The 26,422-nt window shown below is 45.1% G+C and overlaps 2 protein-coding genes across 2 annotated transcripts; both read left to right on the top strand.

Annotated features, from left to right (window-relative positions):
- Positions 1 to 5,138: 5,138 nt before the first annotated feature.
- On the top strand, positions 5,139 to 14,222 carry RAD51 (RAD51 recombinase; the record flags this gene model as incomplete). The annotated part of the gene is made up of 9 exons (XM_084287131.1): positions 5,139 to 5,225; positions 5,858 to 5,995; positions 7,170 to 7,287; positions 7,821 to 7,912; positions 8,812 to 8,906; positions 10,963 to 11,076; positions 13,282 to 13,411; positions 13,653 to 13,774; positions 14,099 to 14,222. The coding sequence occupies 9 exons, from the start codon at positions 5,139 to 5,141 to the stop codon at positions 14,220 to 14,222; spliced, it is 1,020 nt and encodes a 339-aa protein (XP_084143257.1).
- Positions 14,223 to 24,883: 10,661 nt separating this feature from the next.
- LOC311210197 (cytochrome P450 1B1-like) lies at positions 24,884 to 26,422 on the top strand (the record flags this gene model as incomplete). The annotated part of the gene is made up of 1 exon (XM_084287987.1): positions 24,884 to 26,422. The coding sequence occupies one exon, from the start codon at positions 24,884 to 24,886 to the stop codon at positions 26,420 to 26,422; it is 1,539 nt and encodes a 512-aa protein (XP_084144113.1).

Consider the following 26,422-nt stretch of genomic DNA (forward strand, 5'->3'; position numbering starts at 1 on the left):
TGCACTAGATCCAAGTGCAGGACTGAAGAAGTCAAACTGGACAATCTTTTACTTTAGCCTCATAAGAATTCAAGGTCTCTCTCGCCAGAATGGGAATGCTGTTGGCTTCTCGGCTCTCTAGGAATCTTGTTTAGTACCTGCTTGATATCGAGGATGCTCAGTGTAGACCACAAGCTTTTCTTTTGTACCAAACTATAAATGGAGAAGTCTCTGAAGAGGACGAGGAAAAGTTTCTTAACTCTTCTATTAATCCAGTCTGCCTTTTCTTCTAATCACCAGTGGCCTTGGCCTCCTTTTATAGTCTTTCCTAGTATGAATATTCTTCTGACATAGCTTGTTAATTTTATTCTGGATTGATTTACAGAGCTCTTGTGTGAAACAATAATGATTATTTTCTAAATTAACATGACTGGAATTTCCTTTCATTAGCATTACTTCTCTACTGCATAACATTCTAACATATTACATTGATTTTGATCTTTATCGGTTTCCCGGAACCCTTCCCAAAACACAGAATGATAGTCTTGCTTCCGATTAACCAAATAATCTGTAATAATTGGACAATTGGCCAAAGCTGGAAAGACTTCTGTCATGAAGACTACAGATCTCTGTGCTTGACCATGGACTTCAGGATGCAACAGACTCGGAGTCACCAGGTTCAATCTGTGTGAGCCCTTACAACACAAAGTCTGTTCTGATGCTCTGTGTGCAGGTCTTCGTCCAGTACAGTCTCTCTCTTCATTTTGGTACATTGTCTGAGGTTGTAATGAGTTAGAATTTTAGTGAGGAGACTGAGCTATTTAAATTTAGGAGACGTCTGTAATATCATTGGTGCAGTCCAGATTGATTTTGTATATAGTTTATATATTATGTAGGTTGAGCTGTTGGAACTGATATAACCCTGATTGAATTTATGGTGTTGAAGCACCTACCATTTCTAAGCAATCCACTCTGTAGGCTGACACTGTTTTTTGTAACTCTGTAAAATATTGAATTTGAAGATGTTTTCATGTGTTTAAAGTGTTGATATATTTTTGTCCTTTTACATTTTTTTTGTTTCTATTTGCAAGGTGGATGTTCATTAAACATTTGAATTACTGTTCTTCCTTCTTCAAGGTGTGATTATTGGCTGCTCCGTTTAAACTTTTGACTGAAAAATTACATATTACTCTTGTAAAAGCTGTTAGCTATTTGAGAGAATTTTTTCTTGTGTTTCCAAGTGCTAGACTACTATGGCTGGCTTTTTCAGGACAATTTTATTTAAATTTTATTTGGAAAATAGTGACTACGTTGCAAATGACTTGGATATTATACCTGGAATTACTTTTAAATTTTCTGAGGTCATTTTATCAGCAGTAATAACCGGTAGAGGGTGCTGCAGTGGTACTTTATGATTATTATCTAGCTTGGGTTTTTCATGCATTTTAATTTTTTTCCAGCATGTTTCCAAGCCAAAAACAAAACAAAACAAAAAAAAAGATAATGAAGACTGGAGTAAATTTTTGGTAGAGTTTATATTGGTCTTTTTGAATAAAATACCAGATGAAACAAAGCCATGCATTTGCAGTAAAAAAAAAAAAGGGGGGGGGGGGGGGGGTTAAGAAGAAATTAAGCAGTTCCAGTGTTGTATTTAATTTACATTTGTACTTGATTTTTGGAGTTAAAGTTCATAGTGTGTCATCTATAGGACTTGATGTATTACTGTTAAAAACTTCATAGATATAACGTTTACTTAAAAAAAAAAAAAAAAAAAAAAAAACATTTTGCTAGCCAAACTTTGATGAGAATTTGGTTATATAAACTTCAAACACAATGCTTATTAGAGCCATTGCTCAATCTTAAAGTGGGATATACAATATTGGCAAACTCTTATTTCCTTCAGCAATCCATTTTTATTCTCAGTACAAAGTTGAAATTAGATTTCAAATTATGTCTGTACTGCTTTTAAGGATGGGGGGGTGGGAAAGGAAAGGTAGAAGAAATTAATTACTTTTCAATAATATTTTCTGGAGGGAAAAAAAAAATATCCATCTACAGATAATGACTTACTTCATATATGGTAATAAAATACTAACTGAAAGAATGAGCTATCATGTTTTCATACTAATACCATTGGACTGATGTTTTGACCTTGGCTTTCTCTAATGATTAATGTATGGATATCAATAATAGCCATTGTTTTACTGCATTTAATTTAAAGCACCTGTTCTTATAAATTTAGACATCATCCATGAGCACCTAAAATTACCCAGCCATGTGTGAATCCCAAGTGAATTTCAACTATTTTCAAGGTCTAGTATGTTACAGGAAAAGAATCATGTATTGTCCTTCAATATTGCTGACTTAGGGCTAATACCTTTATGTATATGTAAATGGAAAAGCCTTTCTTCTCTTATGGTCTGTTTTGTCACCTTACATGCATATTAAATTTTTAGTAGTCTAGTAAAAGGTTAAAAAATGCAAATGCAAGTTACTGTGCATTATTAGTAATATTCTGCTTTCATGTTCCCAACCTTAGTTTTCGTGGGAAACACTCCAAAATGTGGACAGAGGATAGAAACACTAGTGGAAAACACATTTATTTAAGCATACATCAGTACTTTGAGAAGAGTCCAAAAGTAAAATGAGTGATCAGTTTGGCAATTTAGGACAGGAAAGGGTAATCTAGTGCTAAAGCAAGTGTTTGCCGAGCTCAGGAACAGAAGGGAAATCTTGGTATTGAATCAACTTTTGTTGCAGTTCTCTCTCTCCAAGTACAGGGCAGCTGTGAGTTGCAAAACGGGTTCTCTAAAGGGCATCATTGTTTCAGATACTTAAAATTGTTTAATGTTTCTAAAACTGAACTCTGCACACTGTCTAATCTCGCCTTGCAATTCTAGTGCTACTTCACCTGCAGCAGTGGAAGCTACTGACACCAACATTTGAATCACAGAATCATAGGATATCCGAAGTTGGAAAGGGACCCATGAAAATCCTCGAGTCCAGCTTCTGGGTCTGCACAGGACCACTCCAAAATCAGACCATGTGTCTGAGAGCGTTGTCCAAATGCTTTTTGAACAATGGCAGGCTCGGTGCTGTGACCACTGCCCTGGGGAGCCTGTCCCAGTGCCCGACCACCCTCTGGGTGAAGAACCTTTTCCTCCCCTAACGCAGTTTCATGGTGTTCTCTCCTTGATATCACCTTATCTCTACAAACTATAGGAAAAAGACTTGTGAGTGGAAAAAGGATTTCTAAATAGGCTATTTATACCAGATATGCCACCCTGAAGGAACGGCAGTTAAATTCAAATCAGCCATTAGATACAGGATATTAAGTTAACTTAAACAGCTTTGAAGTTTGAACACAAGCTCATCTGCTTTAACTCTGGTGGCTTGTACTGGTGAAGTTTTAAAAGCCACCACGGCTGGGTTCCAGTCAGTGAAGGGACCGTAACAAGAATTTCCTTGGGTATGAGATTCTGAAGTGTTCCTTGTATTTTGTTCCTCCTTGAATCTTCGTGGTCTTGCCCATGTGATGGAGGACAATTAATAAGGTTTAGCTGTGCCCTATGATGTGCATTGCCATACAGCCTCATGGGTACTTCACACAGTGACAAGAGCTTTTTACCTTAATTTTCTTTAAGTAGACAGGATATGGAGCACTTAAAAGGATAGCAACATGTACAAAGGGAAACCTTTGGCCAGTGTCCTTTCTTCCCTGCTTTGTGCTGTAGGATTCCCCTTGGGGTTAACGGGCCTTTTTAAAGCTAGCTGTGTAGATACCGAGCCAGTACTAAATATTTGAGAATATCTCTTTAATATCTCATGTTCTTTATCTTTGCATGATTTTATCTGTATGACGCACCAGCTAGCTTGCCAGCACTAAAATGGATTTAATAAACATTTTAATGAAAAGCACAAAAACTCTTCAGATATTTCTAACAAGCCTGGCCTGAAGCTATTTTGATCGTGGTGCTTTGCTTGTTGTCAGAACGAATTCTTGCCGGTGTCTGTAATAACGTGGCACTGCTACATTTTGTCCTAATGTTTGGTACTAATAAGCGAAGACTGGAGCTGAAGGAATTCCTACAGACCTTGCTCAGCTGCAGGACTGGAAAGCAGCAGTGACATTTGAGGTTTCCTGCTCAGCGTTACCCTTGCTTGTGGCATCGAAGTCCAGCAGGGAGAGGCTCAGAGCAAGGATTAAGCCATCAACGAAACTTCTGCTGCCTTTGGTATTTTAGCAGGTGCTTTTATGTGCAGGGTGAGCTTTCACCATTCAGCTGTGTTTTTTTTTTGTCTTTTTTTTTTTTTTTTTTTTTTTTTTTTTTATAGGTGGAGGTTGCTTTGGCTGATTTTTAACGGAGATGTGTTCACCCCTAGAGGGTTCTCCTAACCCAGCAAGGCTTCGAGGCCCATGACCTCCCACCAGCACATGGGATTTGATTAGTGTAGGTATGAGGCTGATTATTGCTGGCCTTCCTCCAGCCAAACGCCCCCAGGGCAGGGGCTTTGCCCCCCTCCCTGCTCCAAAACCCTCCCCATCTCCAATGATTCCTCCTTTTGGTGCTGCTGAGAGCCCCAGCCCAGCGTGGAGCTCCTCAGAGGGGCACCTTCTCCTTCACAACAGCTCGATTTCACCGAGCAGCCTCCCCTCATTACGCTGACTTTAAAATAAAGCTAATAATAACGATGATGACTAAAAAAAAAAAAAAAAAAAAAAAAAAAAAAAAGACTTTTGTAGTTTAGAACCCCCCCACAAACAACAAGCAGGCGCGGCCCCTTTAAGGGAAGCTCCCGCCAAATCCTGCCGCTGAAGCGCTGGGCTGAAGGGGGGAGGTCACGTGACGCGGAGGGGAGGGGCGGTTGCCGTGACCTCATCACGTGACGCGGTGGCGGGCTCTTCCAAAGCGGCGGCGGCCGCGGGCGGTGACGGGAGGGGGCTGCGGTCCGTTGGGGTCCGTTGGCCTTCATCGGCCTCCTCCTCCTCCTCAGCCTCCTCAGCCGCCCCCGGCGGGTTCCTGAGGGGAAAAACCCGTGAAAAGTAACGGGAGCGGGGAGGGAAGGTACCGCCGCGGGCTGCTCCCGGCTCCCCCTCCCGTCAGCGCTCTGACGCCTCGCCTGGGCCTCTCGCCTCACGCAGCCGCCCCGCGGGCCCCATGGCCGTGCAGATGCAGTTCGAGGCCAACGCGGATGTGTCTGCGGAGGAGGAGAGCTTCGGGCCGGAGCCCATCGCCAGGTTAGAGGTACGCGCACAGCCGGCTCGAGGCTGGGTTCGCAAGAAGCTTCCTGGGCTGTGCCCTCCAACGCAAGCCAGACCCTAAAATTGGGCTGTCAGGGGCTTACCTGTGTTTTGCCCCCCCCAAAAAAAATGTTCTGTTGCCTTGCTGCATGTCCTTCTCTGAGTATTCATCAGTTACCTGTAGTGTCAAACCACCTGGAGAACATCCTCACCTTGTTCTATGCTGCCGAGGTTGAGAACAGGTTGTCACAGAATCACAAAGCAGTAGGGATTGGGAGGGACCTTGAAAGGTCACCTGGTCCACTCCCCCTGCCAAGCAGGAACACCTAAATCAGCTCACACAGGAACGCATCCAGGTGGGTTTTGAATATCCCCAGAAAAAGAGACTCCACAACCCCCCTGGGCAGCCTGTTCCAGTGCTCTGTCACCCTCGCCATGAAAAAGTTAAATGTTACACTAGTAAAAGGGTATCTTTTTTTTTAACATTCTTTGTATGTAAGTGGTAGGGACATAACGTTTAACATGCTGACTTGTAATAACAGAGTTTGATCCAAAGACAGTTCAGGTACTCAATAATGGTTCAGTGATTAGATGGTGTTTCTGATGTAGCCCATCTTTTTTCCCCCTCCCTTTCAGCAATGTGGCATAAATGCAAACGACGTGAAGAAGTTGGAAGAAGCTGGGTATCACACAGTTGAGTCTGTTGCTCACGCGCCCAAGAAGGAGCTGCTAAATATTAAAGGCATCAGCGAAGCTAAAGCTGACAAAATCTTGGTAAGGATGTTGTATAAAAATGTTAAGCCAAGAAGTTAGAGAGGTTTTGTTTCTGCTGGTGTAAAGTATTTTGGTGATTTCTACAAGATCTCCATGACTGGCGTACCTAGAAGGGTAGTAAAGATGATTAGAGGGATGCCGTGGCTTTTTATAAGAGACGAGAGGACTAGGACTAGCTTCAAGAAGAAATGAAGGGGGAGGTAGTTCTATAAAATTTGTGGAAGGTATGGAGATGTGTCCAGGATTAGTATTATTTCTAGCTTAATATTTCTTACGGTAAGAAGGCTTCTGATAGGCCTGAAGCAACGAAAATATTTATTTATTTTTCCATACAGGATATAATTAAGTTATGGAACTCATTGCCCCAAGATGCTGTAGCCTTCTGTAGCATAAACTGGTTGAAAAAGGTATAAATGCAGAGCTAGGAGTGATGTTAATAGGGTAGTGTTCAGATCGAGAAGCTCACTGGCTGAACTCAGAGCAACTACCAGATGGAGGGTCAGTTCTTTAATTCCTGCTTTGTTTCATGTGTTCCCTAAGCAACCCCTCATGGCAGTTGCCAAGGTGTAGGACGCATGGTTGTGAACTACAGGACTGACCCAGAACATCTTCTCCTCTGTTACAACCTTCTTAAGTGTGCTAACTCAGCATCTCAGACAGGTACAAATCCTGGCTTTACTTTTGTTAACTGTGAGAGCCTGAGCTGCAATCTCACAGCATCTTCTAGTTCAGAACGTGGAGCTTCTGCAAAACTAGTTCTCATTTATCGAAATCTGACCTCGGAGAATATTTATCTCCACTTTTTTTTTTTTTTTTTCCAACTTTGTATATTTATTCATTATTATGAGGGTGCAGCCTGTTAGGAATGCCATGGCCATCCAAAGTGTTTTAGTTTCACATGGACAGAACTGAATTAAAAAGGTGGCAAGTACAGGGGAGGAAAGATTTTTGTTAAATAGGCAAAATGGATGTCAAAGCTTTTTCTTTGAGCAGAATTACATTTCTGTTCAGCGGTACCAACTATTCATATGTGGTCTGTAAAATGAAGTGTCTGCATCACATTATACAGCTGCTTCTCCATGTCACAAAACAGGAAATTACAGTACTAATTACTGAAGGGGGGTAAATGAATGGGATGAGCACTCCTTGGACTGCTTTGTTTGGTTCTCTTTAGGCTGAAGCAGCTAAACTGGTCCCGATGGGTTTTACCACAGCAACAGAATTCCATCAGCGAAGGTCAGAAATCATCCAGATAACCACTGGGTCCAAAGAACTTGATAAACTCCTTCAAGGTAGTGATTTTAGTTCTCTATTGATTAACTTTTTGTTATTTTTTTTTTCCCAATGGATATGATCACTGCACAAAAACACATCAAACATGTGAGTTCTGGTTGAACTAAAATCTCCTCAAGTACTGCTCTCTGATTTTACTGATTCTCTTTTAAAAGCTGTAGAAATACTTTTAAAAGCTTTTAGTTGTGATGCAGTACCCAGAACTGTTTGCTTTGCACGTTTCTAGTTAATTTTAGCCTAGAGTTTCCTTCAAGGAGGAAAAAAAAAAAGATATCAACATTTTCATTTTCCTACTTGTAAGCAAAAACCAAAACTTTTCAGCTTTTCAGCATCTTCAAACATATACTTACCTAAACTTCCTGGTTGCAACTTGAAGAAACCTCAGTATGGAAACCAGTTTTTACAATTAGAGCTTTAATCCTTTCAGCCAAAGTATCGAAGTTAAGCTAAGTCTCTATAAATTTAAAAATTCTATACGTATCTTTGTTTGAAGTATAACAACATTTTTTTTTACTCCTTTTTTTCCCCATAGGAGGAATAGAAACAGGGTCCATAACAGAGTTATTTGGAGAGTTTCGTACTGGAAAAACACAGTTGTGCCATACCCTAGCAGTAACCTGTCAAGTGAGTTGTCCACTTTATTAAAATCAAGTATTCAGATAGCACAGCTTTTGGGTATTTACTAATTTGTGCACTTCTCATAGCTCTTTACATGCATCACTTTGTTTTGCTACAACGAATGAATTTTGTCTGTTCACAAAGATTCCTCAAAAACCTTTGCAGCATCCTTGGCTGAGCTTGCAGCTTGCTAGGATATTTTGTTCCATCCTTAACCTGCCTGCTAGGATTACTTCAGCATCAATTAAGTTTGTCATTGTTATTACTTATATTTGACTTAAGTTTTCTGGCTTTTTTTCCTCCTTAGTAGTCTGACAACAGACATTAGCCTTCTGTGATCGTAGCTCTTAAGTACAGAGAAGTGTTTGGTATCACTTTGGGTGTTCTAGACTGCAGAGAGCCTTTGAAAAAAGGGATGAAACTGCGCTGGGTTCAATAGGTTTCTTTGATTAGCTGTTTTGTTTCTAACATATCTTAGGTTTATTTCAATTTAACTTTGTAACAGCCTTCAGTCAACCATTGCTATCAAGCAATAGATCAGTTTATAGGAACCTTTTTTCCTAATCTTAATTTAGACAAATTTTTTTGCTTTTTTTTTTTTTTCTCCTACTGTTTGCTACTTTCTGTTGCTGTTTCATAAAGTATTAGAGGCTTAGGGCTCAATTTGATCATTTAGGTAACACCCTTGTGCACCCAAACTTTCCAGCCTGAAGCTGAGCACCCGTTTTCTTCTGTAGGTGTCAGAGAATGAAAACAGGAATCATTCCTCTCACTTTCCCCAGACAAATGTGACTTTAATCAGCATAGCTTGGTATTTTATTTACTGTATGAATGTCAGCTGAGGGCATAAGGCAGTAAGTGTATTACATGTTACTTTTCACGTTCATTCACATGTGCTCTTCTAGCTTCCCATTGACCGAGGTGGTGGTGAAGGAAAAGCTATGTACATTGACACAGAAGGGACCTTCCGTCCAGAACGTCTTCTTGCTGTGGCTGAAAGGTCTGTACTGATTCGCCAGAAGCAAACTAACACTAGTTGAAGAAAGGAAGGCATTTACTCATGGTGGGATGACTTAAAATCAGCCTGGCTCTTTCAATTCATTGGACTGTTGCAGTTAGAACTGTCCTTAAAAACAAATGTAGGAAAAAAAAAAAAAAAGGGAAAAACAAAAACAAAACAAACTTTCCTGTGTCCGTTCAGTCTGCCTACCTAGATGCACTTTAGACCACTTCATTAGCTGTATTTTATAAGTATTTTTATTTTTACATGGATAGGACAGTAGCTAACATCATTGTTCCCTGGAATATGATACCTTCATTTAAGAGTATCTCTCTCAAATTTAGTTTTACTGTTAGTGAAATACATTCAAAGATTTTTTTCTTAAATTCTGCCAATAGCACTACCTTGGAGCAAAGATTCTTCTGTAAAAAGTATATCTCAACAGCAACTGGATTTTCCTTTTGTTAGGGAAGAGAGCATCTTTTCACCAGTTGTTTTCTCATCTCCTGCCTCTGTCTCAGAACGTTCTGAAGTGTCTTTTATACAAATTTGACAGTATAACGTACTAATCTGAACTTCCTGAAGGCAGTAAAAGCTGTCGTCTGCAGAGGTTCTGGTTAGAGTTAAGGGCCTGAAGTATGGGTTTCATTTGTTAGAAAAAGTAGCTGCTTCTGGTCTTGTGATTCTTCAGGGTTTCTCAAAACAGAAGTGTTTCCATATTACTGCTTCTGTAGGGTTTAATTCTCTGTGATGGTTGTTTCAATTAAATACTAAGGCGCGTATTGCAACCTCGGTGAGCTGGAAGCAGAGGAATTGAAAGGGTAGGACTGCTGCTTTTTAGCAGCACCACAGACTTAAGAGGTACAGCAGGTATTTATAGGCCTGTCTGAAACTGTAGGTAGGAAAATCAAGATTTAACGCCAAGCCAGTGTGATGTGCTAGCCCGCAAAGTTGCTTCCTTTCCTTTATAGAAGAAAATGATCTAATCAACATACCCTCCTGAATGCATGGAGTAAAGTCAAGTTATTGAAAAGTAGTGATCCAAAGACTTGGGTCACTACTGGATTTTGATGGTTTCTTACTGAAAGGCAAACAGATCCCTGGAAAATGTTTTACACAGTGCTTAGAGGCTTGTGTGACAGATGTTCAGATTGCAAAACATCTGGAATTACTGCTCCTTGCCTCTCTGCTGCTTCTCCCTCACCCAGCTGTTTTGTAGCCATCCCTCTGCAGGAAGTCCTTTCCCTCACAATTTTTTGGTTCGGGAAGGGAATGTGCAATTCTAGGCAGCTGGGGACAGTACCAGCTCAGTCCTGTTAGCTCTTAATTAAGGCAGTTTGATCTGACACCACTGGCATTTCATGCAGCAAGTACAAAAGTGCTCCAGTGTTCACTTTCACCAATAGATATGGCAACAAATGCCTCTTGAGCACTGATGAGGCAGTGAAGTTATGATGTTTGCAGTGCCCCTAGCTACACCTGCAGGAGGGTGCATGGCTGCACATGGAAAGTGCTACTTGTAGTCAGATCCATCCCCCTCAGCTCTGTCTTTTTCATCAAGCTTAGCTAGGATGGATGCTAAAAGCCTTTCAACTCATTTCTTTTTACAGTCTAATGATTTTCCAGGTGCTTGACTAGCACCTTTGAGGTTAATCTTGAACGTCTAGTACTGCAATGTGGTCTTGTTTCAAAGCCCTAGGCTTGATTGGCTGTTACTCACCTGCAGGCATAATGTGATATTAACCTAGTAAGGCTGAGTTATTTGATTTATAAATAGCTATCATGTGCAGGTAGTAAAATTAATTGATAGTTACAACTCTAAAAGTGTACTGTTCAAAGCTGTACGTAGGCAAGTCTAATTCCTACAGGAATAGGGAGAGAGAAATTAGGTGTGAAAATCAAAATAGTGTTAGTAAAACGGCTTCCTTGTAAATAGTAAAGATGCTTTTATTAATTAATATTTGTATTTGGCATGTGTTTTTAATCTAGCTTTTAGGTAAACCTGCTAGGTAACTCCTGTTCATGAAGTTTAAAGTTTTTTCACTGCTTTCTCTAGGTATGGCTTGTCTGGCAGTGACGTCCTTGATAACGTGGCATACGCGCGAGGTTTTAACACAGACCATCAGACCCAGCTCCTGTACCAGGCGTCGGCTATGATGGCTGAATCACGGTAATGAGAATGATTTAGTCGGGGTGATTTTTATACTGGTGTATAATCATATTATAAACCTGCTTGTAGGTGATAAACAAGTGCAAGAGCTCTATAGACTGCATAACTGTGAAATGTCAATGTAATGGTGTACTTTTAAAGTTAACATTTTTGAAATCTACTTGTTCTCTTCAATGCTTAGCTCTGTTAGATCAGATTTTGTTGTTCTCAAACTAGATCATGCTTTGGCATATCCCTGTAATAAGCTTTGTGTATCAGCAGTCAGTTGTCAGTTAATACCTGTTGCTGTTAAAATTTTTGATGACAGTAACTGGTTTGAACTGTGACAACAGATCTTACTTCACAGAGAACAAGTGCCAGCCTGAGAAACAGTTTTAAAGATCTCTTTAAAATTACCTTCAGAAAGAAGGAGAGTTGATTTAGAGCATGTTAAACTGTTGTGGTTTCACGTGGGAGACAGCTAAGCACCCACCGCTGTCCCTGCTTCCCCCAAGTAGGATGGGGGAGAGGAACAAAAAAAGGTAGAAGTGCAAGAACTTACAGACTGGGATAAAGACAGTTTAATAAGAAAGAAAGGAGGAAACAAAAGCGATGCATAGTGCAATTGCTTACCACCAGCCCTTGCCAGTCCCTGAGCAATGGTAGTGTCTCACCCTAAGCCAACTCCACCCAGTTCTATCCTTCTGCATGACATTTCTAATTTTCCATTGCTACTTTCCATTACATTTCCACTTCTACTTTCAATTGAAATAAATTTCAGTTTGTTATACAGTGGGCCTCTTCAGCATGCATCACTTCCCTTCCTGTTCTGTGGATTAGCCTGCTTCTTTTAATTTTTCCTCCTGTTCCCCCCTAAAAGCTGCTTCTTCCCTTATTAAACGAGCTGAGGTCTGCTTCCATTGTCTCTTCTACATTATAGGGGTGACTGATACCAGCACACATGGGTTCTCTGGTTCAGCTGCAGGGTCAAGGCACGCCTTTTTTTTTAGACATTCTTTCAGTTTCTTAACATTCACACTTGTTAAGGGGTGAAGCCCAGAACCATGGGAGGTGACAACCATGATAGATACCTACCTGTATCCTTGCCACATGTAACTCTCCTGCCTCAGGGCAGATCTCTTGGTGACATTTTTAAATAGCTGTTTAAACAAAATCAGTATCACGTTCTGGAGACATAGCAATAGGAATATACTTGTTTGAACATCCAAAGGACATTCAAAATTCTCCAGAGCTTTTGTAACAGGCCTGGAGGAAAAGGGGAAGGTGTCATTCCTTGTCTCCTCCACAGATTGGCTGTCAGAGGAGAAAAACTAAAAAGTGTAATTGTGAATAGTTTCAAAGAGGTGATTCCCAGAGTACAAGGACAGTGACTGTGGTGAGTGCAAACACCAGATGAAACTCATGATTGGTGCTTTTATTGTGTCCTAAGCACAATACATCAAGGTGGTAAAAACAAAAGCAACCTTAAACTAGACCTTGGAGGTGATAAAGAAAGGGGTTACATAAAACAACTCTGAGAGCAAGTAAAACACCTTTGAGAGCAAGTAAATTGTAAGCAGCAACTATGAAATTAATATAATGATTATGACCAATTATAAATAAATTGAACACTCTGACACAATCTGGTCAGATCTGTTGTTATCTTAACCCTTTGAGCCCCATGTTGGGTGTCAAAAGGACTGTTGTGGTTTAACCTGGCAGGCAGGTAAGCACCACACAGCTGTTAACTTTCCCCCGCAGTGGAGATCAGGGAGAGAATTGAAAAAGCTGAAAGGCTTTTGTTTGAAATTAGGATGCTGAGGCCCCTTTGGAGGGAAGGAGGTGGTGATATGAGGTATAGAGGTACCTGTGCACGGAATACCTGTAATTCAAAAATATTAAGTTCTGGACTCATTTATAGTACGCAAGCATAAATCTAAGTTTTTAATCATGCAGCAGCTTCCTTTGAATAGAATATCCTGAGTTGGAAGGGTCCCACAAGGATGGGTTTTATTGTGGTGTTCATAATCTGAACATTGCTGGATGAGTCTGTAAATGTAATCATTCTGCGTGGTAAATGTAATCATTCTGCGAACTGGCAGGTAAGAAGGGCAGATATCCACACCTGTACGTAGCTTTAAAATTACCTGGATGCTATCATTTTCAACCAGACACGTTTTTAACTCCTGGAACAGTTTCTGAGAACGTTGTATTTAACTTTTCCAGGTATGCATTGCTGATCGTGGACAGTGCCACAGCCCTTTACCGGACAGATTACTCTGGCAGAGGTGAGCTGTCAGCCAGACAGATGCATCTCGCCAGATTTCTGCGTATGCTGCTTCGACTTGCAGATGAGGTAAATGATGAACTTTGCTTTGCTCCCTAAAGGGCTGATGATTGGTTTTCCTTCTCTTGTACACCTTAATCTTCTGCAGATGGCTTTCTGCCTGCTCGCTGTCTGCTTCCATTTTGTTTTGAGATGTGTGGTAGAGTGGTTATGAACAGCAGAGGGGATAGCAGAAGGTTCTTTATTTTTTTTTTCCCATTCAGGTTGTGGAAGATGTATGGGTTCTGATTTGTTGCTTTTCTCCTTGTAGTTTGGTGTGGCAGTTGTGATCACCAACCAAGTGGTAGCACAAGTGGATGGAGCAGCCATGTTTGCAGCAGATCCCAAGAAGCCTATTGGAGGAAATATCATAGCACATGCTTCCACCACGAGGTGAGAGAACAGATTATCATCTTCCACTAGATTTGTAGATTTTTTTGTGTACTTAGCTAAGTGCCTTTTAGTTCTGGGTCTATGTGTAGTCTGTGAATGGCATTTCCAGTCTGCTTTTCAGAAAATAAGTGCTACCCCTAGCGGGTAACTGACCCAGCAGTAAAATAAAACCAACATTTTCAGAAGTCCTTACAGCTTTAAGCGTGATGTGTTTACGTGCCAACGGAACGTTTTAATGATTATGATAGAGGTTTTCTGAAATGAGGCTACAATTCCTTACCTGTTTACACATCCTTACCAGTTTTCTTTTCCTCTCCCTATCAGACTGTATCTGCGAAAAGGCCGAGGTGAAACCAGAATATGCAAAATTTATGATTCTCCTTGCCTTCCTGAGGCTGAAGCGATGTTTGCTATTAATGCTGATGGAGTGGGAGATGCAAAAGACTGAAGACTTCATTTCCCACGTAACCTGAGACTAGGTGGCTGTAAAAAGGCTCCTTTCTTTGTGGCACGTTACGGACGCTTTCCTGGTGCAGCTGCTGTTCAGATGCTGGCAGAGGACTCTGTAGTATTTCAACATGCGTGTCTGTCAGGTGAATACGTTTTGAGACACATCTGCAGGTGTTGCTTGGAAGAGATCATCCCTCCTGGGCTTTAGTCACATGTTAGGTTCAAGTGGTTGCTTGAGAATATTTTCATAAGACCATAGGCTTTGTATTTTCCTCACAGCTGTTGCTCCAGTTGGATTCTGCTGGTGGGCGGAGGCACAGCAATGTGAGAATATGTGGCAGTAGTTCATAACGTGATGACTTTAAAGTCACATTGATGGGTTTGTCAAATAAGAAAAATGGTAACTTAAATATTTGGTGGGTTGCTTTAATAATTGCAAAATAAAGCAGAGTGGTGTTCCACAACAAGAATTTGGGAATATTGCTGTGATTGATGAGATTATCATCAATCCATATTCTTTATGTTAATTTTGTTTCGGATGCTGCAACATGCCACTTCTGGGGAACTGTTAATTTATATCTCAGTGCCTTTTTTTGTATTTTATTAATTCCCTGTGGAAATCTGCTTTTAATAAATGGACCATGAAAATACTGATGACATCACAGGTTTCTGGGATTTAGCCAGGTGCTAATTCAGACTGAGGCATTTTTACCTGCAGGTGGGAGAAAGATGCATAGGTCTTCAACGAATCTCAGTCTGGAATTTTTTTCTACTAGTGGTGATAAAACACAATCTTCTGTTTGAGATGTGTAGTACAACTGTGCTTAAGTGCCCTGTAGATGGTTTTTAAGAGTTTTTTTGATTAAAAAGCTTACTTTATATTACCCAGTATTTTAATCTATGCTATTGTGAACAACTCTTAACTTGATTAAAGAGAATTGTATTACAGTGGTGGTTGGTAGCAAAAAATATTTTCAGTGCTCTTTTACTCCAGGATGATTATTCTGTGTCAACTCCTGAAGGAAAGCATACGGAGGAATACAACTGTCTGTACTCATCAGATAAATGTAAGCAGGTACATAAATACTTGTGCAATGGTGGCTACTAAATTTCACAAGAAGTCACGATGCTTGCTGCCTTGTTTTTAGCTAAATGCTGTTATTTGTAAATTCTGCATAGCCATGGAGCATCTCTCTGTTCAGATGTGCACAAAGGACCACTGCTGTCACTGTTACCTGCAGCTGAGTTTCGGGAATCAAAACTCATGTTAAAACATTAAGTAGGGGATTCGATTGGGTGAATTCATCAGTAAGGGTCTGTCACAGGCTGACTCTTCTAGAGGGGTGGGGAAATCGGGCAAAGACTTCCAGCTGCCTGTGGTACTGAGGCTGGAGCAAAAAGAAATCATAGAATCATAGAATATCCTGAGTTGGAAGGGACCCTTAAGGATCATCAAGTCCAACTCTTGACACTGCACAGGTCTACCCAAAAGTTCAGACCATGTGACTAAGTGCACAGTCCAATCTCTTCTTAAATTCAGACAGGCTCGGTGCAGTGACCACTTCCCTGGGGAGCCTGTTCCAGTGTGCAACCACCCTCTCTGTGAAGAACCCCCTCCTGATGTCAAGCCTAAATTTCCCCTGCCTCAGCTTAACCCCGTTCCCACGCGTCCTGTCACTGGTGTTAATGGAGAAAAGGTCTCCTGCCTCTCGACACCCCCTTACGAGGAAGTTGTAGACTGTGATGAGGTCTTTCCTCAGCCTCCTCTTCTCCAGGCTGAACAGGCCCAGTGACCTCAGCTGTTCATGTTAAAAAAAAAAAAAATGTTTAAAAAAAAAAAAGGAGAATTTCTTGTGTGTAGAGTCCAGACTTCACATTTGGCAGAACCTGGTCTGATGCTGATGAAATGTCTCTTGCTGACCCTGCAGGTACTTGCTTACAGGTGACCAAGTCACAAACCTTACATTCTGCCCTGATCCGATCCACCTGGAGGCTTGTCAGACCTTCACAGCTTTTCCTTTTTATGCATTGGGTACACTCTGCTCAGGACCTGATCTGAGAATCAGTCTGTAATGTCAGTCCTGGTTTTGTACAGGTAAAATTCAGGGACTGCAGTGTTCCTGGACCTGATTTCTTCCAGAATTCTTGATCAAGAGAAAACTAAGACTGGCTGGGAAGCCCAGATGAGTAGTAGGAGCGAACAAGTGAAGAGAGGAAAAACAGGCCAAACAAATGTGAGGTGGATGAGGGACTTGCTAGACAAAGGGGCTGCTGCAAAGGTGAGGTGGTGCTGGGAATGGGCTGAGGGAACTGGTGGAGAAACAACTCAGCTAGAGAGCCAGGGAAATGCAGCTGAAACCTGCATAGCTTGTATCCAGTGAGAGACCAAGGCTGGCGTGTGCCCTTTGCGATGCTTTCCTTCACGTGTCTGAGTGTGATACGTTTTCATTTGCTCCTAAGATAAAGTAGAACACTGAAATCTTACTTCAAATTACACCTGGGGTTTAAATGAGCTGGGTTTGAATTTATGATACGCTTAAAAATTCCACAAGGACCCGAAGGTTGAGAGAAGTGTTACACAAAAGTTGGAAGAAATGTTTTGGGCTGTCTTGTTGCTTGAGAGGTTATCGGCTTAGCGCACAGTGGTACTGAGCAACGTTGGGCAGTACGGTTAGCTCATTTGGAGAACAACCACACTGCTTTTAGTGAATTGCAGTTCTGACCGTGCATTTCTCTGAAGTTTTGTATCTCTGATCAGATATTCAACGTGGAGGCCTGAAAGTGCACAGCTTGCTGCTTCGGTACAATTTCTGACAGTCCGCACTGGTGTGTAGGGGGGTGTTAGTTTGTTTTTGAGACCCCACGTTGTAAACATGCAAGTCATTGTACCACTTACATACAGACGGCAATTTGAGGGGATGTGGGAGACAGTGGCTTCTTGCTGCTTGCTACACTGAAGGTTAAAAAGTCACATTTGGTTTCTCTGTTGCTTCCCTTCAGTGAACTTTGTGGAGGGGGAGTTCTGACGTGTCTAGATCATAATCCTCCAGCGTTCATCTCTTTGTATGTCAGTGCAGTACAGTTCAGTCTAACTCCTTTTTTTTTTTTTCATTCTAACTCCTTTTTTTCTCCTTCTCAAAGTCTGCTTAGAGCCTTAACCAACTCAAATAACGGCTGAAGCTCTCTGGTCGTGTAATGCTCAGCATGCAGATTGCTTTCTCTAACAGCCTAAAGTACTTCTGTCTAGCTGAAAGGTTTGTAACTTTGTGATTGTGGTAACAGAAGCAAAACAAATGGGAAATACTTCTCTAAGCTCTTATACAGCCTAGAATCTGAACTCAGTGGGATTTCAGGAGTTTTGTTTCTTTTAAGCACAAGAACCTTTTTAGTAAGATCTTCCTCAAGTTATCTGATGACATCCCTGTAGCAGCTGCGCAGGCAAGTATTTCCTTAAAGGGTTGAAGTTGCTTATGACACAAGGCCGTGAAACATTAATTAAAATAAGCTTATTGTCAACAATGCTTTAATCTCAAGGAGGTATAATTAATATTCCTTCAGTAAACACTTCTCCTGTCATCTCCTTAAAATACTTATCTCGATGTTTCCCAAAAACTCTACAGTCCCTCTCAAAGCAGTGGAATATGATTAGAAATGATATTAACTGAAAAATTCTTAGGAGTGTTTTTGTGTGTGCGTGCCTTTGCGCAATCCTCTGGCCCACATTCATCTGGCCAACTTCTGCTACATCCGGACCCGTGTCCAGAGGTGAAGAGGAATTTATGGTTGAGATGAGATGGCCGAAGTGCGTGCAGAAATACCTGCGTTGGGCTGAGCTACTGATGCTCTTAGAGCGTGATGGAGAGAGGTTTGACGGATTAAAACTGCACAGATGGAGCCTGCAGTGCTTTCTTCCCCTGGAGGCTTGGCATTGGTCTCCAGAGCCGTGTTTTGCCACCAGACCAACTCCTGCCCCTCCAGTGTGAGTTGGGCACCACTGTGAGCACTCTGCCCATCCTCCAAAGGCAGCTGCATCTGTTTCGAGTTCCCAGAAAACCGGCAGCGCTCTTAGCTATGCAATTTATGTTTTGCACACAAATTAAAACCCCTTGTAATGTGAACGTGAAATGCAGAAACCACAAGGCCTGGGGAGTGAGGCGAGACTCGCAGTGTTGAACTGAGAAACATTCTGCCTTTCCTTGAGCAGAACAGTCCCAGCTCACAGCTCCAAGCATCTCGCTCGGCGGGCAGAGAGCTGGCTGACTTCACAGCACTGTGTGTGGCCGGGGAAGGAAGTTTTCCCAGTACCCAGCTTTAGGAGCGAACGCTAAATTTTTCCAGATGCAGCTGCGGTGGTGCAAGTGCAGCGAAAGCACTGCCGGGTGGCTCCAGGGCTCCCTTCTCGCTCTGCAAACACAAACCTGCTGTGTGCCAGCTTTCTCTGGGATGTGATTTTAATTACAGCGAGGAATCTTTGCTAAAGGTCACAACCTGGACCGCAAACCATCGGATCTCTGCACGTGGTTTGGGTTATCGTAGTACAACGCTCCCGGGCCTGAGGTTTCCCCACCGAGACCTGAGGTCAAGCGGAGGAAAGTGGCGACCTCGTGCAACCTGTGCTGCTGGGGAGGAGGAAAACAACCAGAGGTAAAACTGCCCCAAGTCCAAGGTAATGCTTCTTGCTGCATAACTCAACTGAATTTGAACTCTTCAGACTTCTTTGTTATATGGTTAAGCTACTGACCCAGGCCGGTGGCACAGATCAGTCCTGGTGGTGGCGGTTTCGTAGGACAAACTGTTGTCGTGGTTCCGCTCGAGTGGGCAGCCGAGCTCCACCACAGCCGCTCTCTCACTCCCCCTCCTCAAAGAGGAATGGGGAGAAAATATGTGAAAAGGGCTCAAGGATTGAGATAAGGATGAGAAAATCACGCAATAATTATTGTAACGGGCAAAACAGACTCGGCATAAGGAGATAGTAAGATTTATTGCCTACAACTAACAAGCGAGAGAAGTGAGAAAACAAAGGAAAAAAAAAAACAAAAGCACCTTCCCCCCATCCACCCTCTTCCACCTCCTCCCCCCGAGTGGCGCAGGGGAATGGGGGAATGGGGGTTATGGTCAGTCTACAGCACTTCTTCTCTGCCGCTCCTTCTCGGTCACTCTCGTCCCCTGTGCTGTGGGGTCCCACCCACGGGATGCAGTCCTTGATGAACTGATCCGGCGTGGGCTTCCCACAGGCAGCAGCTCTTTCAGAACTGCTCCAGATATGGGTCCGTACCACGGGGTCCATCCCTCAGGAGAAAACTGCTCCAACCTGGCTCCCCTACGGGCAGCAGCTCCTGCCAGATCACCTGCTCCTGCGTGGGCTCCTCTCCACGGGCTACAGGTCCGGCCCGGAATCTGCTCCGGCAGGGGTCTTCCACAGGCGGCAGCCTCCGTCGGTGCAGGGCCACCTGCTCCACCGTGGTCTCCTCCACGGGCTGCAGCGTGGAACCCTGCTTCACCGTGGTACTCCATGGGCTGCAGGGGGACATCCTGCTTCACCATGGTCCTCACCACAGGCCGCAAGGGACTTCTGCTCCGGCGCCTGGAGCACCTCTCCCCCTCCTTCTACATTGACCTTGGTGCAAGGCTGTTCTCTCACTCCCTTGACTCTCCTGGCTGCTGTGTGGCGCAGCGTTTTTTCCCTGTCTTAAATATGCTCTCACAGAGGCGCAAAACAACATCGCTTATTGGCTCGGATCTGGAAAACAATGGGGCCCTTCCCAAACATGGGGCAGCTTCTAGATCTTTCTCACAGAAACCACCCCTATGGCTCCCTGCTACCAAAACCTTGCCACGTAAACCCACTACAACTGTAGGCTCCTGCTGTGACTGCAAAGACCAGGCACAATCTGCTGGTTCCCTTCCAGATCGCTTTGGCCTTTAGTTTCAGGAGAGAGTTTGGTGAGGAGGGAGGAAGGGAGACCCCCAAAGAGCCCCAGAAATGTGGTTAAAGCCAATTCTGCTGCTGTGCAGACTATAAAGACAGAGGATGAGATGTACCCTCCAGAGCAGTCCAGCATCAGACTAGACAAGAGGTAAGCCAATCAAGAGAGGAAATGGGATGTTACAACAGATTTATTTTTCCAAATGTGGCTTCAATTTTAGAAAGAAACACTCTCCCCCCACCCAATGCCGTGTTTTGTTTTGTTTTGTTTTTGTTTTGTTTTGTTTTGTTTTTTTCTTCAGGCATTTAATTTGTGTGCATTCGCTTTTCTGGTGGTGGTTTGTAAGCGACTGTCAGCCTGAGGGACCCAGTTTGGTTGGGGACATCGGGGTTATTTTTTGTTTGTCAGCTCAGTTGCCTGCCCCCTTCTTCTACGTGCGTTTTTCTGTTTAGCTTGTGCTCGATCCAAAGCTCGCTGCTGGCAGAGGGGATCTGCAGAGCCTGGCCTGAGCCAGCTCCAGCCCCAGCTCGTCCTGCAGCAGGCATCGCCCGGCCGCTGCATTTATTTCAAACTGCCTCAAATTCATGCTGAAAAACATCCCACAAAGCAACGTTAAATGACACATGCTTGTCTCAGAAAGCGGCTGCATGCAGCTCGGCGTCTCCTGTTTGTATTAATATCCAAGGGGGTGGCACCAAAAAGCCCATAACTGAGCTGTTAAATGAACGAGTGAACTATAGGAGTGAGTTTAAGGCTCCTAAATACCGAGGTTGGTAGCGAGGTTCTTCCCACCAGCACCAGGTGTTGAAGAGGGGGGTGTCTGGGGCAGGTTAAGCATCTAACCTGCATCGATAGGCAGTGGGTATGAAAGCATGGGACTAACATCTCAAACACCTTTCTTCTTATTTCTCTTTAAGGGAGAAAACAGCACCACACACCCACGTGGCACATCCTGGGGAGATACAATGTGCTTGGAAACATAATGTGTGCCCACCTGGTTTATTTAAGCAGCAATGATTTAATTGCACCAGCACCTCTAAGCCCTCGAGGGACACCTTGCTAGGGCAGAGCTCTGGTTGTACCTGGGGAGATGGGGATGTCCTTCTTCAAGGTAAGAGGTTTGTCCAGCTCTGAGCTCCAGGCCAGGCCCTGGGGGCTGCTCTCGGCCAGGGCTGCGGCCACGGCCAAATTTTGCTCCTGATTTCTTCTGGCCCCCACCAGGCAGGAGGAGGGCGTGCTGTATTTGGGAGCTGGGTGTTTCTGGACCGCTTGCTTTCCAAGGAACTTTCCATGGAAATTTAGAGGGGGGAAAAAATAAAAATAAAATTACCCTTGCTTTGGAGAAAAGCCTCCAGGACATCGTCAGGAACTTAATGTGATGAAGCAGAAACTGGAGCAGTGTCAGGCATTTAAACACCACCACAGGCTGTGCTCTGCTGTTCTGTGCAGAGCTTCAGCTGAAATTAACTGCAAAAACAATTAGATATAGATATATTTATGAATCTGATCCATACACCTCAGGCACTGGAGGAAGTCTCAGCACTACACCTCCTTCCCATCGATGCTGCCCCAAGCTTTGGCTGAACACATGCGTAGGGTGCAGGAGCAGACAGGGAAAGAGGTGTCTTTCATAGCACCAGCTGAACACAGCTCATCCAGTCCCAAATCTTCATTTTCAGACACGGATGATACCAGGACAGCCTCACACCCTCTCCCCTACCCTCATCCCATGGCACATGCCTTGCAGCCTTTACATTCAATACCCACGATAGTTTTCTTCCTATCTTCCCCGGAAAAGGCTGCTGATTTAATGCTTCCTCTTATATTTTGTTTTTCTCAGGAAGACTTCCCTCAGTACGCTGGAATAAAAATTTCAAATATATTGAGGATGATACAGGAGCTGTTGTTAACTGGGATGAATTTATCTCTTGGAGTCACTTGGCAAAAATAAATCTTTCATGTCCCTTGACAGTTGTAACTTCAATTGTAATTGTAAAATTACTGCTACTTATTGTCAAGATTATTAAGAAGGGAGAGAAACTGAACCAATCCTTATCCTCTTGCTTATAACCCCATGTCCTATTCCAAGTGAAAAAAATATAAATTTGTCTTTTTTTTTCTTCCATTTTTTCTTCTCAAGTTCAGCTTTGCTCAGATTTTCTTTCCACCCTCCCTGCAGCCCAAGTCCATCCCCTCTGGGTTGGGATGTGCTGAGAGTGCAAACAAAGCCATTTGGAGCATTTTGGGTCGAATTCCCCAGCACAGCATTTTAACGAGGGATTGTACCATTTTGCTTGTGCCCTGCTTTTAATTGTGCCAGACCCAAAGCTGAGGCTTTTGGCTACTGAGCAATGACTCAGATAGGACACAAAAAAAATAAATCTTTTCCAGCAAAGAGCACAACAGGCTCCTTTTTCTGCTGGAACAGCAGCACATGTCAATAGTGCACCAAACAGCCCCAGTATGCTCTCTTTGAACCTTATATACCCCTGCTCACCTAAAAAAAATAAAATAAAAATTAAAAAAAGAATGCTCCATGAGCATCCCTACAAGATCTTGTGCTTATTTTGTATACAAGAAAAAAGATATGTTATATGCATAAGGTAACATGAGCAGCTGCAGAATTTGCTGTGTTAAACCCTATCTAGAGAAAAAAAAAAAAAAAAGGAATGAATCAAGATTTTCTTTTTTAGTGACTCAAACTCTTGTTTTGGCAGCATGGCCCTCTGCGCCCTCCCAGAGATGAGTGAATTTAGTAAAAGCCCATCTAGATTTTTATTTTTTTTCCCCTCTTTTCATAACAACTTCATTACTTATTTCTGCAGCTGTAAAGATGAGGCCACAAGCCAAACTTTTCAACCTTGACCGATTTATCTGACATTTCAGACTGTTTTAAAACAGCCTGGACATGCTGCTGGCTCTAACCGCCTCCAAGCTGGAAATTCCCCTCTCCTTCTGTGCCTTTCCTTGCACCCCTCATCCTGCCCCCTCCACCCCCCCCCCAAAAAAAAAAAAAAAAAAAAAGAGTAATAATAAAGAAGTGGAAAAGGAGCCAAACCCTCTCCACTTGGATCAAGAAGCAATTCACCATTTCCATGGCATGTACAGCCATGTAAACCTTGCTGCTGTTGTACTTTTTTATTTTGTGCTTCTCCCTGACACTGAGCTTTTTTCACCTGGCTGGTAAAGCTTTTAGAAAAATGAAGGGAAAAAAGTTAATGATAAAAGAAAAAGAATGGAAAAAGATAACATAGACCAAGATGGTCCAGCACTATTCACCTGCGCACCTTGCCACATGGAAATGTTCCCAAAATGATGCTGATTTTTGGAGTGACCAACATGGGAAACATCGAAGGAGGGACTCAAAAGCTCCCCACACCCCACTTTGCAATATTTGTGCAGAATTCATTTCCCTTTGCCTGGGAAAATGGCATGTGCTGCTCTGCCGGGAGCAGCAGACTTTACAACAAAGCCTTTGCAGCACCAAGCCCCATCTGCCTCTCTGGGGATGTAAGGAGACAACCGCTGCATCCAGCTGCAGGTACCAACGTCCCCAGAGCCGCCCTGTAGGGGCAGCAGGCGCTGCTGAAATCTTTGTAATGTTTTAATTACCAGAAGTGCCAACAGAGACAGCGGGCTGAGCCTCGGGCAAACTGCTGCGAATCAAAGTTGGTTTCGTGTTTTGGGAGCCCAAAACCTCATCTTAACCTAATCAAGCGCTATTGTTTTGCACGCCTGTACTGACGTGGAAACAAATTACGTTTCCCCCCCTCTCGCAAAGGTTTTTCTTTTCCCAGCAGCTGGTGCTGGGCTCTGTGAGACCAGCAGTAACCTGACACGGAGCTTGATTCCTGACAAACACGGATTGCCAACAGCCAAAACCTCAGCGCTGTAAAACCGCTGCTGAGCTCCGAGGCAGAGCTGAAAACCCCGCGGCTGCAGGAAGGCTGCTGAAGCCGAGCAGGGGGCTCGCTCCTCACTGTGGGCAGCCCACTTGGTGGCCCCAATGCCTGCCCCCACTGTCACCATCACCATCTCCTTCCCCACCACCCTGCAGCCAAAATCCAGCCCGCGGGACACCAAGCAGCAGATGCCTGTCAGGATGCACTCCCTGCAGCTCCCTGCTCCGTCCCTGTTCGTCCCCTCTTCCCTCTTCAGCACTCCGGGCGGAATCACTTGGCAGCATGTATAAACCGGGATGTGCAAGAAAACTGATGTATCTTTATATGACAGTAATCATTTTGGGCTTTTCAGAGGCGTTCCCATTGAACTGTTTGGCTGTGGCTTTCAGGGTGGCAGCGGAGAAGGGGACGGAGGATTTGGGGCAGCACAGCACACCCGAAACACGGCCGTGCACCCCGCGTCCCGGCTGACCTCACCTCTGCCATCCAAGTGCCACTGGGGACGCAGTGATGGTACAGCATATAGCACTCCCCCATGTTAAATCTCACCTCCTGTGGCTCTCCAAATCCCTCCTCCCCTCACATCTCAACCCCACTGCCCCCCGGGGGGGGGTCTCCGCTCTCCCTCCTCGCCCCCCAACCACGCAGCTCCCCAAAACCCCATCTGCATGCGCCCCATCGGGGCGGCTCCGCCTGTTCCCCCCCCCCTTCTCCATGCTCGGCAGCGGCCTCCCCGGGGGAGGGAAGAGGCTCGGCCCCCTCGGAGGCGGCCATAAAGCGGCGCCGAGCCCCGACCCTGCTGCAGAGCAGCTGCAGCCATGGGAGCGATGATGGGGGGCCCCGATGGGGCGGCCGCGCGGTCGCTGCTGCTGCTGCTGCTGCTGGTCCTGCTCGGTGCCCTCCTGCTGCTGGCCGGGACCCACCGCCGAGCATCTCGGGGGGCTGTGGGGAGCAAGAGCCCACCAGGACCCTTTGCGTGGCCACTGGTGGGCAACGTCCTGCAGCTTGGCCGCTTGCCCCACTTGGCCTTTGCCCGCCTGGCACGCCGCTACGGGGCCGTCTTCCAGCTGCGGCTGGGCGGCCGGCGGGTGGTGGTGCTGAACGGCGAGGCGGCCATCCGGCGGGCGCTGGTGGGGCTGGGGGCTCACTTCGCTGGCCGGCCTGACTTCCCTTCCTTCGGGCTGGTGTCCGGAGGGCGCAGTGTGGCTTTTGGGGCATGCTCGCCCCAGTGGAGGGCACGCCGGCGACTGGCCCACGCGGCTCTCCGCGCCCGCTCGACGGCGGCTGAGGTGGAGCAGCACGTGGCGGCCGAGGCGGGGGACCTGGTGCGGCTCTTCCTGAGGCGCAGCCAGGACGGAGCCTACTTCCAGCCCTGCCCGCTCCTGGTGGTGGCCAACGCCAACGTGCTCTGCGCCCTCTGCTTCGGCCGCCGCTACGGCCACGCTGATGAGGAGTTCACCGCGTTGCTGGGCCGCAACGACCGCTTCGGGCAGACGGTGGGGGCGGGCAGCCTGGTGGACGTGCTGCCCTGGCTCCTGTTGTTCCCCAACCCCGTTCGCCGTGTCTACCGCGACTTCCAGGCCCTCACCCAGGAGCTGCATGGCTTTGTGCGGGCCAAGGTGGCGCAGCACCGCCAGACCTTCGACCCGCGCACCATGCGTGATGTGAGCGATGTCATGATCGCCACTGTGGAGCGTGGCAGCGTGTCCCCCCATGGGCTGGGGCCTGAGGATGTGGAGAGCGCCATGACCGATATCTTTGGTGCAGGGCAGGACACCACGTCCACTGCACTCTCGTGGGTTCTCCTGCTGCTGCTGAAGCACCCACAGCTCCAGCAGGACCTTCAGGCCGAGCTGGACCGGGTGGTGGGACGTGGCCGGCTGCCCACAGCCGAGGACCGGCCCCACCTGCCTCTTCTGGAGGCCTTCATCTACGAAACGCTGCGCTACAGCAGCTTCGTGCCCATCACCATCCCGCACGCCACCACAGCAGATGTGGAGCTGGAGGGCTACCACATCCCCAAGGACACCGTGGTCTTCGTCAACCAATGGTCAGTCAACCACGACAGCAGCAAGTGGCCTGAGCCCCAGCGCTTCGACCCCACACGATTCCTGGACGAGCAGCAGTGCCTGGACCGTGACCGGGCCAGCAGCGTCATGATCTTCTCAACCGGCCAGCGGCGCTGCATCGGTGACCAGCTCTCCAAGCTCCAGCTCTTCCTCTTCACCGCCATCCTCCTCCACCAGTGCTCCTTCCATGCCAACCCGGTGGAGAAGCTCACCATGGACTGCATCCACGGGCTGGCGCTGAGGCCACTGCCCTTCACTGTCACTGCGCGGCCGAGGCTCCCCATGCTCATCCAGCCCTGA

The sequence above is a fragment of the Netta rufina genome (assembly GCF_964035555.1).
Source record: "Netta rufina genome assembly, chromosome: 5".
NCBI classification, from domain to species: Eukaryota; Metazoa; Chordata; class Aves; order Anseriformes; family Anatidae; genus Netta; species Netta rufina.